Source organism: Dama dama, chromosome 18 (assembly GCF_033118175.1).
Source record: "Dama dama isolate Ldn47 chromosome 18, ASM3311817v1, whole genome shotgun sequence".
In the NCBI taxonomy this organism is placed as follows: Eukaryota; Metazoa; Chordata; class Mammalia; order Artiodactyla; family Cervidae; genus Dama; species Dama dama.
The window spans coordinates 5,057,998-5,070,703 of NC_083698.1; the positions used below are offsets into that span (position 1 = coordinate 5,057,998).

The window sequence follows — 12,706 nt, forward strand, 5'->3', positions numbered from 1 at the left end:
AGTCCATAGGGTCATAAAGAGATGAAAACGACTGAAGCAGCTTAGCACAGAATGTACGTGTACATGTATCTCCTTGTTCAGACTCTTTTCCATTCTAGTTTATTACAAGACACTGGGTGTAGTTCCCTGGTGTACAGTAGGACCTTGTTGCTTTATATGGAGTACTTTGTATCTGCTAACCCCAAACTTCTAATTAACCCACCCCCCCCCCCCCCCTTTACCTTTGGGAACCAGAAGTTTTCTTTGTGAGTCTGTTTCTTTTTGTAGACAAGCTCATTTGTATCATTTTTTTAGATTCCACATATAAGTGATATCATGTGATATTTCTTTTTCTCTGACTTACTTCACTCAGCAACCTCCAGGTCCGTCCATGTTGCTGCGAATGGCATTATTTACACTTTTTCATGGCTGAGTAGAATTCCATTGTTTATATGTACCACATCTTCTTTATCCATCTCTCTGTCGAAGGATACTTAGGTTGTTTCATGTGACTAGTACTCCTACGAACATTGGGGTACACGTGTATTTTCAAATTAGAGTTTTCATCTTTTCTGAATACACGCCCAGGAGTGGGATTGCAGGATCATATGGCAGCTCTTCTTTTCAGATATTTTTAGGAACCTCCATTCTGTTCTCCATAGTGGCTGAAACAATTTACATTCCCACCCACAGGATAGCAGGGTTCTCTTCTCTCCACATCCTCTCCATTGTTAGCTGTTTGTAGACTTTCTGATGTTGGCCGTTCTGACCCATGTGAGGTGGCCCCTCACTGTGGTTTTGATTCACGTAATCATTGGCGATGCTGAGCATCTTCTGGTGTGGCCTCCCTTTCGCTATTGACCTTCCTGCCTGGACGCCCGAGGTGGCCCTTGGGTACAGCTTGGCTGCTCCCTAAGGGTTTACCCACAGGGTTTACAGGAGGCTTCAGGCGTAATGAGAAGCCCAGCTTCCATCCTTACTTTGAAAATGCATTTAAACAGTACCCAGAGAGCTTTGAACTGAGAAGAAGTTTGGATGATAAAGTGAGACAGGCACTCAGCTCAGACCCCACAGGCTCTCTGGGTCCTGTGCCGAGGATGGCCTATCTACTCGGCTCAGCCCCAGCTCTGAGAGGCCGCCGACCCCCCCAGGGATGCCCAGCACCTCTGCCGACCCTGGGAAAACGCGCTAAGAGGCCGCCGTTGGCCGTTTTCACCGGTCGGTCTCTGCCAGCATCAAGAGTCTGCAGGATTCGGACAAGACTCCGACCTGCAAGGCCCTAGCAGGGAATGTCTGGTCCCTGAGGCAGAAATAAGGGTGGCAGGAGCGAGGTGTCCACCATCTGTCTGCCTGTTGGGGGCCGTGGACATGATGCAGCTTCAACCCCAACTCTCCTTAAACGCCTTCCTGCAAGTTTGCACAGATCCAAGCTCCTGCACCCCTCTCTGAAAATGAATGCAGGAAAGACGTCAGCAGAGCTGCAGGAACAATGGAACCTCTGCCACCACGTCAAGGCTTTTAGGACAGGCTGCAGCACCGAGCCAGTCGGAGGACTGCATGTGGTAGAACCTTCCTCCCCCCATTAACCCTGAAGTGAAAGAATCTCAAGCTGTTGACATAATTATCCCTCTCTAATATTATTTTTTAATTCAAAGTTTATTTATTTTTATCATTTATACAGCAAGAAAGCAATGCAGTTCAGGAATTTATTGCAAATTTCAGAATCGGAATTCTGCCATGCGGATAGCATATGTTCTCATATTTTCTAAGTATATAAGGAGGTGTTATGTTGGACATGATTTGCTCTTCTTTTAGTTTTTTGACATTTAAAAAATTGTTTTACTTTAGATAGTTTATATACTAGTGAAAGGTTATTGCTGAACCATAAGACGCTGGGATTCTTGGCCTCCGGAGGAGATGAATTCAATCCAGGGCCAGAGACGAGGCTGGATTGCTCAGAATGTTTGTGTAATAAAGTTTTATTAAAGTATAAAGGAGATAGAGAAAGCTTCTGACGTAGGCATCAGAAGGAGGCAGAAAGAGCACCTCCTGCTAGTCTTCAGCTGGATGTTATATAGTCACTGGCAGTCTGTTAATGAAAAGAAAGGAATGTCTTAAACTCAGAATGGCACCAGGTCCCTCATCCATAAATTGCATTTTGTGATAATCTTGGCACCAGATGATTCATCCCAGGCCATAAAACAATTGACTTGAATCTTGTAGAAGGGCAGATTACCATACAAATAGTTCATTTACATAGATTAGGGGAACAATGTCTGAGTATAACATACTGGTTTGTCAAGTAGGTTCTGAGCCTTTTGGCTGAATGACTTGAAGACAGAGTCTGGGGTAAATGCATAGCACATTAACATAGCTTAAGACAAACATTTCCATAAGAAAAATGTATTGGTTAACTCAAGGTTTGAGAATAGTTAGCTTCAGGTGAAACCAGGTGTCATTATGGCAACACAGTATTTAAAGAGAAACCTCCTTTTAAAATTTGTATAGAGAAGGAAAAAAATATTGCTAGTTTGTTTCCTCCTGCCGCTTAAGAGAGAGAAAAACGTCTGACCCTTGCAGCCTATTTCCTCCCTTTGGAGACCGCTGGCCTTCCTGCCTCTCACTAGGATATAGTTGATTTACAAGGTTGTGTTCACTGCAGGTATAAAACAGTTAATTCGGTTAATACATATACATGGATCTATTCCAGGCTTCCCTGGTGGCTTAGGTGGTAAAGAATCTGCCTGCAATGTGGGAGACCCGGGTTCAATCCCTGGGTTGGAAAGATCTCCTGGAGAAGGAACTGGCAACCCACTCCAGTATTCTTGTCTGGAGAATTCCATGGACAGAGGAGCCTGGCGGGCTACAGTCCATGGGGTCACAAAGAGTCAAAGATGACTGAGCAACTAACACTTTCATTTTCATATCTAGTCTTTTTTCAGATTCTTTTCCCATATAGGTTATTCTGTAATAAATGGTAGTTTTGTCTTTAAAAGCAATTAGCTACTTAATTTCCTTTGCGGTGCAAAAACGGAAAACTCAGCAGTTGGCTTTTCTGACTGACTTGTTCCCCCTGAATCTCAGCGATCATGAGGTCTGCTGTCTTGACTGCAAACTCGAGTTGGTCATGGCTGCCCAGGTCTGGTCCCCCGCCCCTCGCCTGTGTCTCAGGCCTTCAGCGAGCTCCTGCCTTGTCCCCAGCTCCGCAGCACATCTGAGGGCACCCCAGGGGTAGGCAAATGGAGCCAGGAGCTGTTCAGAAGAGGCTCCTGTTGGCCCCAGCCAGGCTGACCCATGAGGCTGCTGCCGCTGCCAGATCCCCGCTTCACAGGCACAGAGAGGCCAGGCTCAGCCAAGTCCCCATGGCTAGTTGCTGATGAGGCCTGATTGCAGTGGGTCTGATTCTCCCCAGAACCCCCACCTCGTCAGGGTGTCATGAGTGATGCTTCCCCTTCCATCACTGGGGTCACAGAGCCAAGGAGTGACCGGGTTGGACTGGTGCCGAGTCCCCCCGCCACCTCGCAGGACCCAGATCCGTGTGTTCCCCAGAGACCTGTGTGCCCTCGGCGTCAATCTCATCCTGGCTGAACTGTGAGTTAGTGGAGCGGAGGCCTTGGCGGGCTGACAGGGAAGAAGCTCCTGCATCCTGCCCTCGCAGGACCATGAGCATCTCACTTGGGAACTTAGCCTGCTCCCCAGCATCCCTCAGCCAGGCCTGCTGCACCAAACGCAGAGATGGAAGACCCTCACTTGTTTCCAGAATGAGCCCAGCCCTGCCCAGTTACTGACTGTAGGGGTGGTGGGCACAGGGCGAGATGCCCCTTCCGGAACTGCTGGCTTTAGAGGCTGGCAGTTCCAACAGCATCTTCCTTTGTGCATTTGTGTTGGTTACACTCTCCTCTCCAGCTCGCCATGCTCCCTGGGTGAGACTGGGTGTGTATGCTGGCTTCCTTGGATTTCCGTCTCTGGGCCTGTTTCATCTGGTCAGCAGGCCCTGGTGGCTTTGGAGAGATAACTGGATAGCGCTGTGTCGGGAGCAGAGCTGGCAGTGCGGGATCTGAGGCCCTGTCCCGGCAGCCTGTGACCCTTGTGTCTGTCTGTGTCACACGCTGCAGCCCGCCCACCCCACCCCCAGCAGGTCCCCTGGCTCCAGGGACCTGAAAGCTGGCGACCTGGCCATATGACAAAGCACATCTTAGATTTTAATACTAGGTCTATATTTAGGCCTCTGGGAGCATGGTCTTGGAGCAAAGGGAAGTGAAGAAAGAGTTTAAAGGAAAGTGCGGTAGGACTGAAAAGAAGGTTTAAAAGCTGCTGCTACAGCTGATTTGGGCAGGAAAAGACTTGGAGAGAGAAGGGAAACACACTTCAACCTAATGTAAATTTCCTAGGGAGATAATATTCGTTGTAATCACAGATAAGTTCACTTAGAAACTTAGGAAAGAAGGAAAATTAGGAACATACTGATTTGGGTATTTGTATGTATGCACTACTGTGGAAGATTTATATATTTATAATTTACATATTTATAACTATCTATGTACTTGTATGTAATTAGCATATATATCAGTTGTATGAATTCTTTTTCTAGGTTTGTTTTTCTTTTGTATTAATGTATTTGTTCTTACAAAGCTTTTACCTGTACACCAGAGACGTGTTTTCTTTGTTGAAATTCCATTTCGTTTTCATAAACTCAGTCATGTTATCTATATTTGAATATTTAACTGGTTTTGGAGAAGTAGAACTGTCCTTCAGTGAAACGTCAGTTCCAGAAAAGACGTGGAGTGGGTTTCATTTAAGGTGAATGTGAGTTATAAGCAGGCTACTGGGTCCTGATCCCCCCCACCCCACCCCAGGTTGGAGGGCTGGTGGAGAGGTGGTGGGAACAGTGACCCTGTCCCACTGACAGCTCAGTCCCCGGGGTGGCCCTGTCTGCCCTCTGGCTGTGAGAACTCTAAGTCTGCTGTGGACAGTCCTCGGGAGAACGCACCCTCCCTGTGGACTTCATCTGAGCAATTCACCGTCCCCTGCGGGACTCCTCGCAGTGGAGAGAAATGTTCAAAGTCTGCACTTAATCAAAATGAGAGAAAAGGCCTTGGAGCGAGGAGGGAGGGAGTGGAGCCAGCTCCTCAGGGCCAGCTGACACTCAGGCCGCAGAAAGCTCCAGCTCCAAACTTGCAAGTGATAGCATGCCTTGCGGGGCTCAAGGTTGCTGAGAGATTTGGCAGCCAGGCCTGAGTTCAGAGAACAGACACACTCAGGCCAGGCATCCTGCCTGGCGCTCACTGCCGTGGGGGGTGAGCGGGGGTTTTGCTGGAGCCCTGCTCTGAGCCTCGTGTTGTCCTGTCGTCATCACCTCCACCTCGGGTGGGACCACTGAGGAGGAGAGTGATTGCATCAGGCCCAGGCAAGGTCCTGATTGGTCTGCCCCGCGTGGCTTGATTCACGAGCTAGAGGACCGAGCCGAAGGGAGCCTGGTAGCAGCTGCCCTGCTGCCCAGAGACAGCCTGCCCAGCAGGCTCCTGTCGGTGGGCCAGCGCCTGGAGTAGGGGTCCTATCTGCCAGGGACGGTGGGAGAGGCTGGGGACACACTGCCCTTCAAGACGCGTTTCGGTTTAAAATGCCATCTTGTTCCTCTGACTGCTTCTTCCACGCTGTTGAGGTAAGATTTCTTTAAGAATCTCATGTTTCCTGTCAAGGCTACACCCCTATTGATTTTTGCAGCTGGGGCAGAGAAAATGTTTCATCCTCTGGATTTCTGCTTGGCCATCCCCCTGTCTGGGAGCTGTTCCTAGGTCATGGCTTTGAACAGCACTGGGAAAACGAAGCTGGCTTGGAATTTTGTACGGGGGAGGGGCCAAAGAGTTTGGAGACTTCCCTTTTTAGTAGTTTAAATTTCGGCATGTGCATGTTACTTTGTCTCATCTTCTTCCGAAGCCACAGTGAACATGAGGTGGGCAGGGGATGACGCCTGCTGCACTGGGGACCCTTGAGAGGGAGAACAGCTGGAGGCACCGGAGTTAGGGTCACTGCAGGGCGTCTGTGGCTTTGTTTTCCCAGTCAGCTCAGCTGTAACCTGTCCAACCCCAAGACCACCAGCAGCACTTAGAAGGAATTCTGTCGCTTCCCGAGACAGATCATGGCAGCGCAGCTCGTACACTGGTTTGGCCGTATGTCCCCGCGGTCTCCTGGGTGTCTTCAGAGCCTGTGATGGAATCCTGTGTGCCCTATGCATCCACAGGGGGATGAGAGGGGAGTGTTGGTGGGTGCAGCCTGCGGTCGCCTGCTGCTTGGAAAACCAGTAATACATGTTGGAGCGCCGTCATCTATGCTTTTCCCGTTGTATGTTGTATCAGAGTGTATTTCTGAAGACCCACAGTTGTTCATCCGCAAGTGTTCCCTTCTTGTGTTGCAGGATGTTAAAGTCTTCAGTGAAGACGGGACGAGCAAAGTGGTGGAGATTCTGGCAGACATGACGGCCAGGGACCTGTGCCAGTTGCTGGTTTACAGAAGTCACTGTGTGGACGACAACAGCTGGACGCTGGTGGAGCACCACCCGCACCTGGGATTAGGTGGGGAGCAGCTCTGGGTGGGGGCGCTCCAGGAGGGGGAGCAGCTCCGGGTGGGGAGCAGCAGGGGGCTGCTCAGGGTGCCGTCAGCTGCAGACCACCACCCCCGGATGCCAGGCTGTCCCTGCAGGGCCCCCTGCCAGTGCAGCAGGCGGTCTGTGCCTGCTCCTGCTGCTGCTCTTCTTCTGAACTCTCCGCTTCCTCGCTCCCGGCCCTCTCCCCTCTGGTGCTTTCAGAATCTCGCTCTTGGATGTTTGGAGCAGTAGTTCTCACGGGCCCAGACACAGTAGGAAGGGGGGTCCCTCTGGTTCAACAGGACGACGGGCTGTGAGAGGCCCGGGGCTTGCTGCACATCTCGGGGGTCAACCAGAGGTGCCCTGAAAGATGCTGGCATCACTTTGCAGAGCCGTTCCCCCACCCGACGGGGTCAGGGGGCTGTGGGGACCGCCTGCAGAAGGGCACAAGGAGGCCCCCAGGAGTCGAGGGGGCAATGTCACCTAAGTTTGAGTTTCCCACAGTTTGTCTCTGGGTATTTGAGAGAGCAAGAGATTATTTTGAAATGTGTTCTATTTCCAGAACTTATTAAAGTTTGGGATTTGTTTTGTTTGGTGGCTTATTTCAGGTAAGGAAGCTTTTCAGACTTTCATTTAATTTCTTACTGGATAATGTATGGTGCTTCCAAAATCATAGGCAAGTATTTAAAACCAGAATTTTCTGTGAGTCAACAGCTCTATTTTCTTTCCATGTCTTGAAGGAGAGAAAATCTGCACAGCTTGCAAACTTCTTCCCACAGCTGAAAGTCTTTTCATAACCTTTTAGAACAATTAATAAATTGAAATTAAACCTAGGTCTGGCATATTCCTTTCGCTAACGGGCATTTGTGCAGCTCATAGTATACAGTCTAAGCCCACGTCATACGAGGTCCATTTGAGTTGGCATTGCTCGAGGCCACGTGTCCTGGCTCCCTGTGCTGTCAGACAGACGGTGTGTGGTTTAAAGTAAGCACTACCAACTTCTGACTTCTTTCCTGTCACTGCAGATGTGCAGTGCACTTGCGTGTCATCAGAGGCTTTTTCCTTCGTCCCCAGCAGCCTCCTAGCGGGTACATTCAGTGGTGCTCAGCAGGGCAGCTGACTGAAAGCCCCAGTGTGATACATCAGTGAATGGGCCCTGGTGCTCTGATAGGGCCACCCAAGGCATCTGCTGACACGCAAGCAGTTTGGAAACTAGATAGTGTCGGAACTCTGCAGTTTGTGTGCACACACGTGTATATGGTCATGTATACATATGCATGTACACACGTGCATATATATCCATGTACATGTCTACAGACATACATAGAGAATTAACTTTAAAGATGTATCTGCATACTTAGATCCAAATATGAATATTGTTGAAAGACTGTTCAAGAATCTGACCACTTCTAAATTACAAGGAACTATGAAAGCATCGTCAGCAGATATTCTAATACATGACTGTCACTGTACACAGAGAATATATGCAGTGGATGCAGATACACAGAACATTGTCGCATTCAAGGACTGCTTGAGAAATTTTTGTTCAAGTATTTCTTTTCGTAGCACCTGGTTCCTGTAACATCACATAGTAGAGACATGATATATGTTAAAACTTGGGAAATGATTCCTCACATGAAGAAAATTTATTCTGAGGGAATAAGAAATGACATGCACATACACAGTGGTCTCAGGGATGTGATAGTCATAAGTTTTATTCTTTATTCTTTCTCTTAGTCACAGATGGATTGACATACTGCCCTTTAGGGAACAACAGTTCATTACAACCAAGTAAAAAGGGGGACAAAGAAGGAGAGGAGCAAGTAAAATCATAAAAATGACAAAGACTGTTTGGACCCTGTTTGACAAAAAGAAGTCAGTGAGCTGAATTACAGACACAGAAAGTCCCCTCAGAAGGCTCTTCCTCACTCTCTCCCACTGGGTCCTTCAGGAGCAGTGAGTGGGCCCATCGCCCTGGTGCCCAGGTTCCGTAGATGGTTCTGCAGGCTTATATCCACCAAGTCGGCAGCCTCCAGGAAAGACTCCCACTGTCCGCAGAGAGCTTACCCACTCCCGTCCCTGTCTGCCCTGCCTGTTCTTCTCTTTGTGATCTGAGCCTATCATTTTCTTTCTGACCTGTTGCTCTTCAGGTGAAAGTCCTGTTCTCACCTTTTATCCCCCAGCATTTAACAGTCAGACGCCCAGCAGCGGAAAGAGGAAGGTCTGGCAGCCTGTCTCAAGCTTTCTGTGGGGCAGGGCTGTGGGAGCACCTTTCAGAGCAGCAGGGTGTTTCAGCATAACTCCCCTCACATGAGATGTTCTCTGTGCTAGATGGCGTTCTTGCGTTCCCAGGACCCCCGGCTCATGCATCTGCCACCTCTGCCCCGCCATCCTCAGGGCAGAGCCGCCAGCCCCATCTCCCCGGTCACTGACTCCCCCTTCAGAAGGTCACACTCTTGCCAAGTGTATGGCGGGAATGCTCCTGGGACCGGCATGTGTACAAGGCGGGGGGCTCAGGCCAAAGGGAGATGATGTGAGCTGATCCCTAAGGCAAGTGGCTGAATCAGTGTATAGCCTCAGAATTTGAGGATTTCCAGCCACAATTACTGTGCCAGTCTTTGCAGCTAAGCTATGATAACCTTAACAGTACTAAACTTTTTCACACTCAGAAGTGAGTGATGATTTAGGAGATGTGGGACAGTTACTTCCTTTCCATTAGTCAGAGACCATGCATATGTGTGGGGTCTGCAGCCTCTGAGGGTACCCTCAGCAGAGCATAATGCTCACAGGGGCACAGGAGCAGGGGAAGCTGCCAGCATGAGTGGGCGGCATCTCTGGCTGGTGGGACCCTCTCTGCCCTCCCCCTGAACAGGACTTGCTGCCGCAGCCAGGAACAATGTCCCTCCTGGTGCTACTGGCAGCCCCTACAGGTCCTGCGGCACTTTGTCTTAAATGTTGGGGCAGAGCCCTGAGTGATCCGTGGTCTTGGGTGACTGTGTCACGAGTTCCCTGATTTGGGTTTGTTCCTGGTCAGATGAGAAGTGTATGGCAGCCGCCCTTTGGAGGACCCAGCGCATCCGGACCCCGACATCTGCACATGCAGACAGGGGTCGTGGGAGGAGCAGCTGCCCACCTTCAGCCCTGGTGCTCACAGCTGCCTTTGCAGGCTGATCCTTATCTCTGTCCCTGTGTCTGTTACATCTGAAAGGCACCAAATGACGCCCTTTCCCCACTAATGGATACACCTAGCGGGAAGCTGCTTGTTGGGCAGATCTAGACATCAGGATGCTTTCTGAGGGTCTGTTTTGCTTCTCACAACTCTGTGTAGCCAGGCAACGCCCTGGGCAGCGGTTTGGTGTTCTGATCTGTGCCATGTGGGCGGTGCTGGTGCTGAGGGGCCACGGGAGTCAGCAAAGTGGGATGCTGACACCTCCTAGTGCTGTCGGCTGGGCACTGGGTCTGCCAGCCCCACCCCACCCACTGGGGCTGCCCGGGTTTCTGCCGAGGAGTCATGTGTCCGCTGCATGGCCACAGAAGTAAAGTAGGCTTTTTAAAGAAAAATTGAAGTGTAGTTGATTTATAGTATTGTGTTAATTTGTGCTTCACAGAAAAGTGACTCAGTCCTACACACGTGCACACACACACACACACACATATATATTCTTCTCTGTATTCTTTTCCATTCTGGTTTGTCACAGGCCCTGTGGTGCACAGTAGGACCTTGTTCACCCATCCTGTATGGAATAGTTTGCATCTGCTAATGCCAGCCTCCTAGCCCTTCCCTCCCCCAGCTGCTTCCCCCGGCAGCCACAAGTCCGTGCTCAAGTCTGCGAGTCTGTTTCTGTTTCATAGATGCGTTCACTTGTGTCGTATTTTAGATTCCACACAGAAGTGATACTGTGTGGTATTTGTTTCTCTCTCTCTGGCTTACTTCACTTGATACGGTACTCTCCAGGTCCATCTGTGTCGCTGCACATGGCACAGTTTCCTTCTTTTTCATGGCTGTGTAGTCTTCCATTGTGTACACGTGCCGCATCTTCTTTGCCCATTCCTCTGTCAATGGCCGTTTAGGTTGCTTCCGTGTCTGGGCCTTGTGGAGTCAGCAGAGTGACCCCGGGCAGAGACGCATCTGCTGCTGGGACCCTTCACAGTCTGCTAATGCTGTTGTGTGTGGCTCTCCCAGGCTGCTGGGCCGGGAGGAGAGGAGCCTGCCCAGACGTGGCGTCTGGGTGCCCCATGCAGCTGGTAGCTCGTGTCGGGAGGACCAGGTCATGGCCACCTGCTGTTTTATTTCTCCTTATTCTACCTGTTATGTGCGTGTGTTAGTCACTCAGTCATGTCTGACTCTTTGCAACCCCCTGGACTCCTCTGTTCATGGAATTCTCCAGGCAAGAATAATATGAGAGTGGGTTGCCGTTTCCTTCTCCATATTTTACCTGGAAAAACCTTAATTCTCTAAACCAACCATTATCAGCCTATTGGGTTGTAGTTGTTTCCCCCCCATAACTACAGAAATGTTTTTCTCTGAATTAAAATCTTCAGGAAAGTCATGAGTTTGTTTTAAATGGAAGACATGTGCTTATTCCTATTTTGTTGTTGTTGTTATCTACCTTTATTTTATCCTACGTGCTGACCCCTGTCTTGGAGGCAGACGGAACTGTTTTAGCCATGCTGCCCCTGGTTCTTCTCTTCTGTCCTGGGGAGACCTTGCGCAGTGCATGTGGTTCCTGAATTGCTGGCCAGTTCCCCTCACATCTGGGGCCTGTCGGTGGGTCCCTGGCACTGCCCGGTCTGGCCCATACCTAGGTGCCCGAGCTTTCTGTCCATCAGGGGAGGAAATTCAGGCTTTGAGTATGTCTCTACCAAGGAATCCTGCCCTGATATCAAACCAAGGGTGAATGTGCTCTGCTTGCCATCATACCCAGCTCAGACCAGTGCCCCGGTGACTGTGTCCTTCATGGACAGGAATTCTCCCACGTTTGAGATGCCTTTGACTCGGAATGCTATCGCCCTCCACTTCATCCTTCCTTGAAGATGAGACTTTCTAGGGCTTCCCGGCTGGCAGTGTCAAAGGAGGTGGGGGCTGGGAAGGGCTGACACGGCCCTTTTGGGTTGATTTCATAGCATCTGCTTCTCCACCACTTTGGCTTCGGTTCACACGCGGAGCTGCCCTGGGTTCCCTCCGGTCCTGTGTCACCTTAGGGAATGGGGTTGGTGCCCGGCCGCCCCGTCAGCAGGATGCGTGTGGACATGCGGGGGGCACCAGGCCACGGAGCAGACTGCTGCCTTGTGCCCCCGTGGAGCCAGAGTTTAGGCGACCCCCGGCTGATGGCGTGGCTGAATCCTGCGCCAAGGAGTGTGTGTGTGCACGCTCGCACGAGGGCCGTGCGATGCGCGTGTCCTTCCCAGCAACCCGCCCCAGCTGTGAGAGCGGCTCCAGGAGGCGTGTGGCTCGCGTGGGCTCTGGCGCTCGGCCAGGTGTGGGGCGGGCTGCCTGCTGGTCGCTCCCTGCCCCATGTTCACCCCTGGGGGCTGAGTTTCACGCAGTCAAAGCCGTGTGCTGACCCGTGTGCTGCCCCTCTGTCCACACACCTGTGCATCCTCCATGCTCAGAGCCCTCCCGCTCTGTCTCTGGGTATTTCCCAGTTGTTAGAGTCCCTGTTCTTTTCAAGAGTTGACATTGCTTAATTTAAAGGCAAAACCATTTACAAAGAGTCCTTTTTAAAAATAGTTTTTATTTGGCTGTGCCGGGTCTGAGTTGTGGCACATGGGTCTTGGTTGCCCCACACATGTGGGCTCTTAGTTCTCTGACCAGGATCGAACCCACGGCCCCTGCATTGTAAAGCAGGGTCTCAACCGCTGGACCACTAGGGAAGTCCTATGAAGAGTCTCTATTGACTCTCCTTAAGCTTTGTTGATGCCAAATTGAAAAGAAGTATGCAAAAGCAAAGACTGACCTGAGTTCCTCATACTCTGAGTCCTCAGACCTCTCATGCGCTTGATAACTCGCTAAAGTGAGATTTCCGTTTACTTTCGCTCTCAGTCTCACCTTCACCACAACGCTTAAAGGATGGAAAAGTCGGGTTTTGTATTTGGTTTTGAGGCTGCCTTGAAGGCTCTGCCTGTTTCATCTCCCACCATACT

The 12,706-nt window shown here is 50.4% G+C and overlaps 1 protein-coding gene across 12 annotated transcripts in view; it reads left to right on the forward strand.

Moving 5' to 3' along the window:
- Window positions 1-12,706, forward strand: part of GRB10 (growth factor receptor bound protein 10) — a 221,394-nt gene that overhangs the window by 173,565 nt on the left and 35,123 nt on the right. For all 12 annotated transcript variants that reach the window (XM_061164808.1, XM_061164812.1, XM_061164814.1 and 9 more), the window contains one exon: window positions 6,395-6,551. In XM_061164808.1, the coding sequence (XP_061020791.1) occupies window positions 6,395-6,551 (157 nt within the window). The remainder of the gene's footprint in view (window positions 1-6,394; window positions 6,552-12,706) is intronic.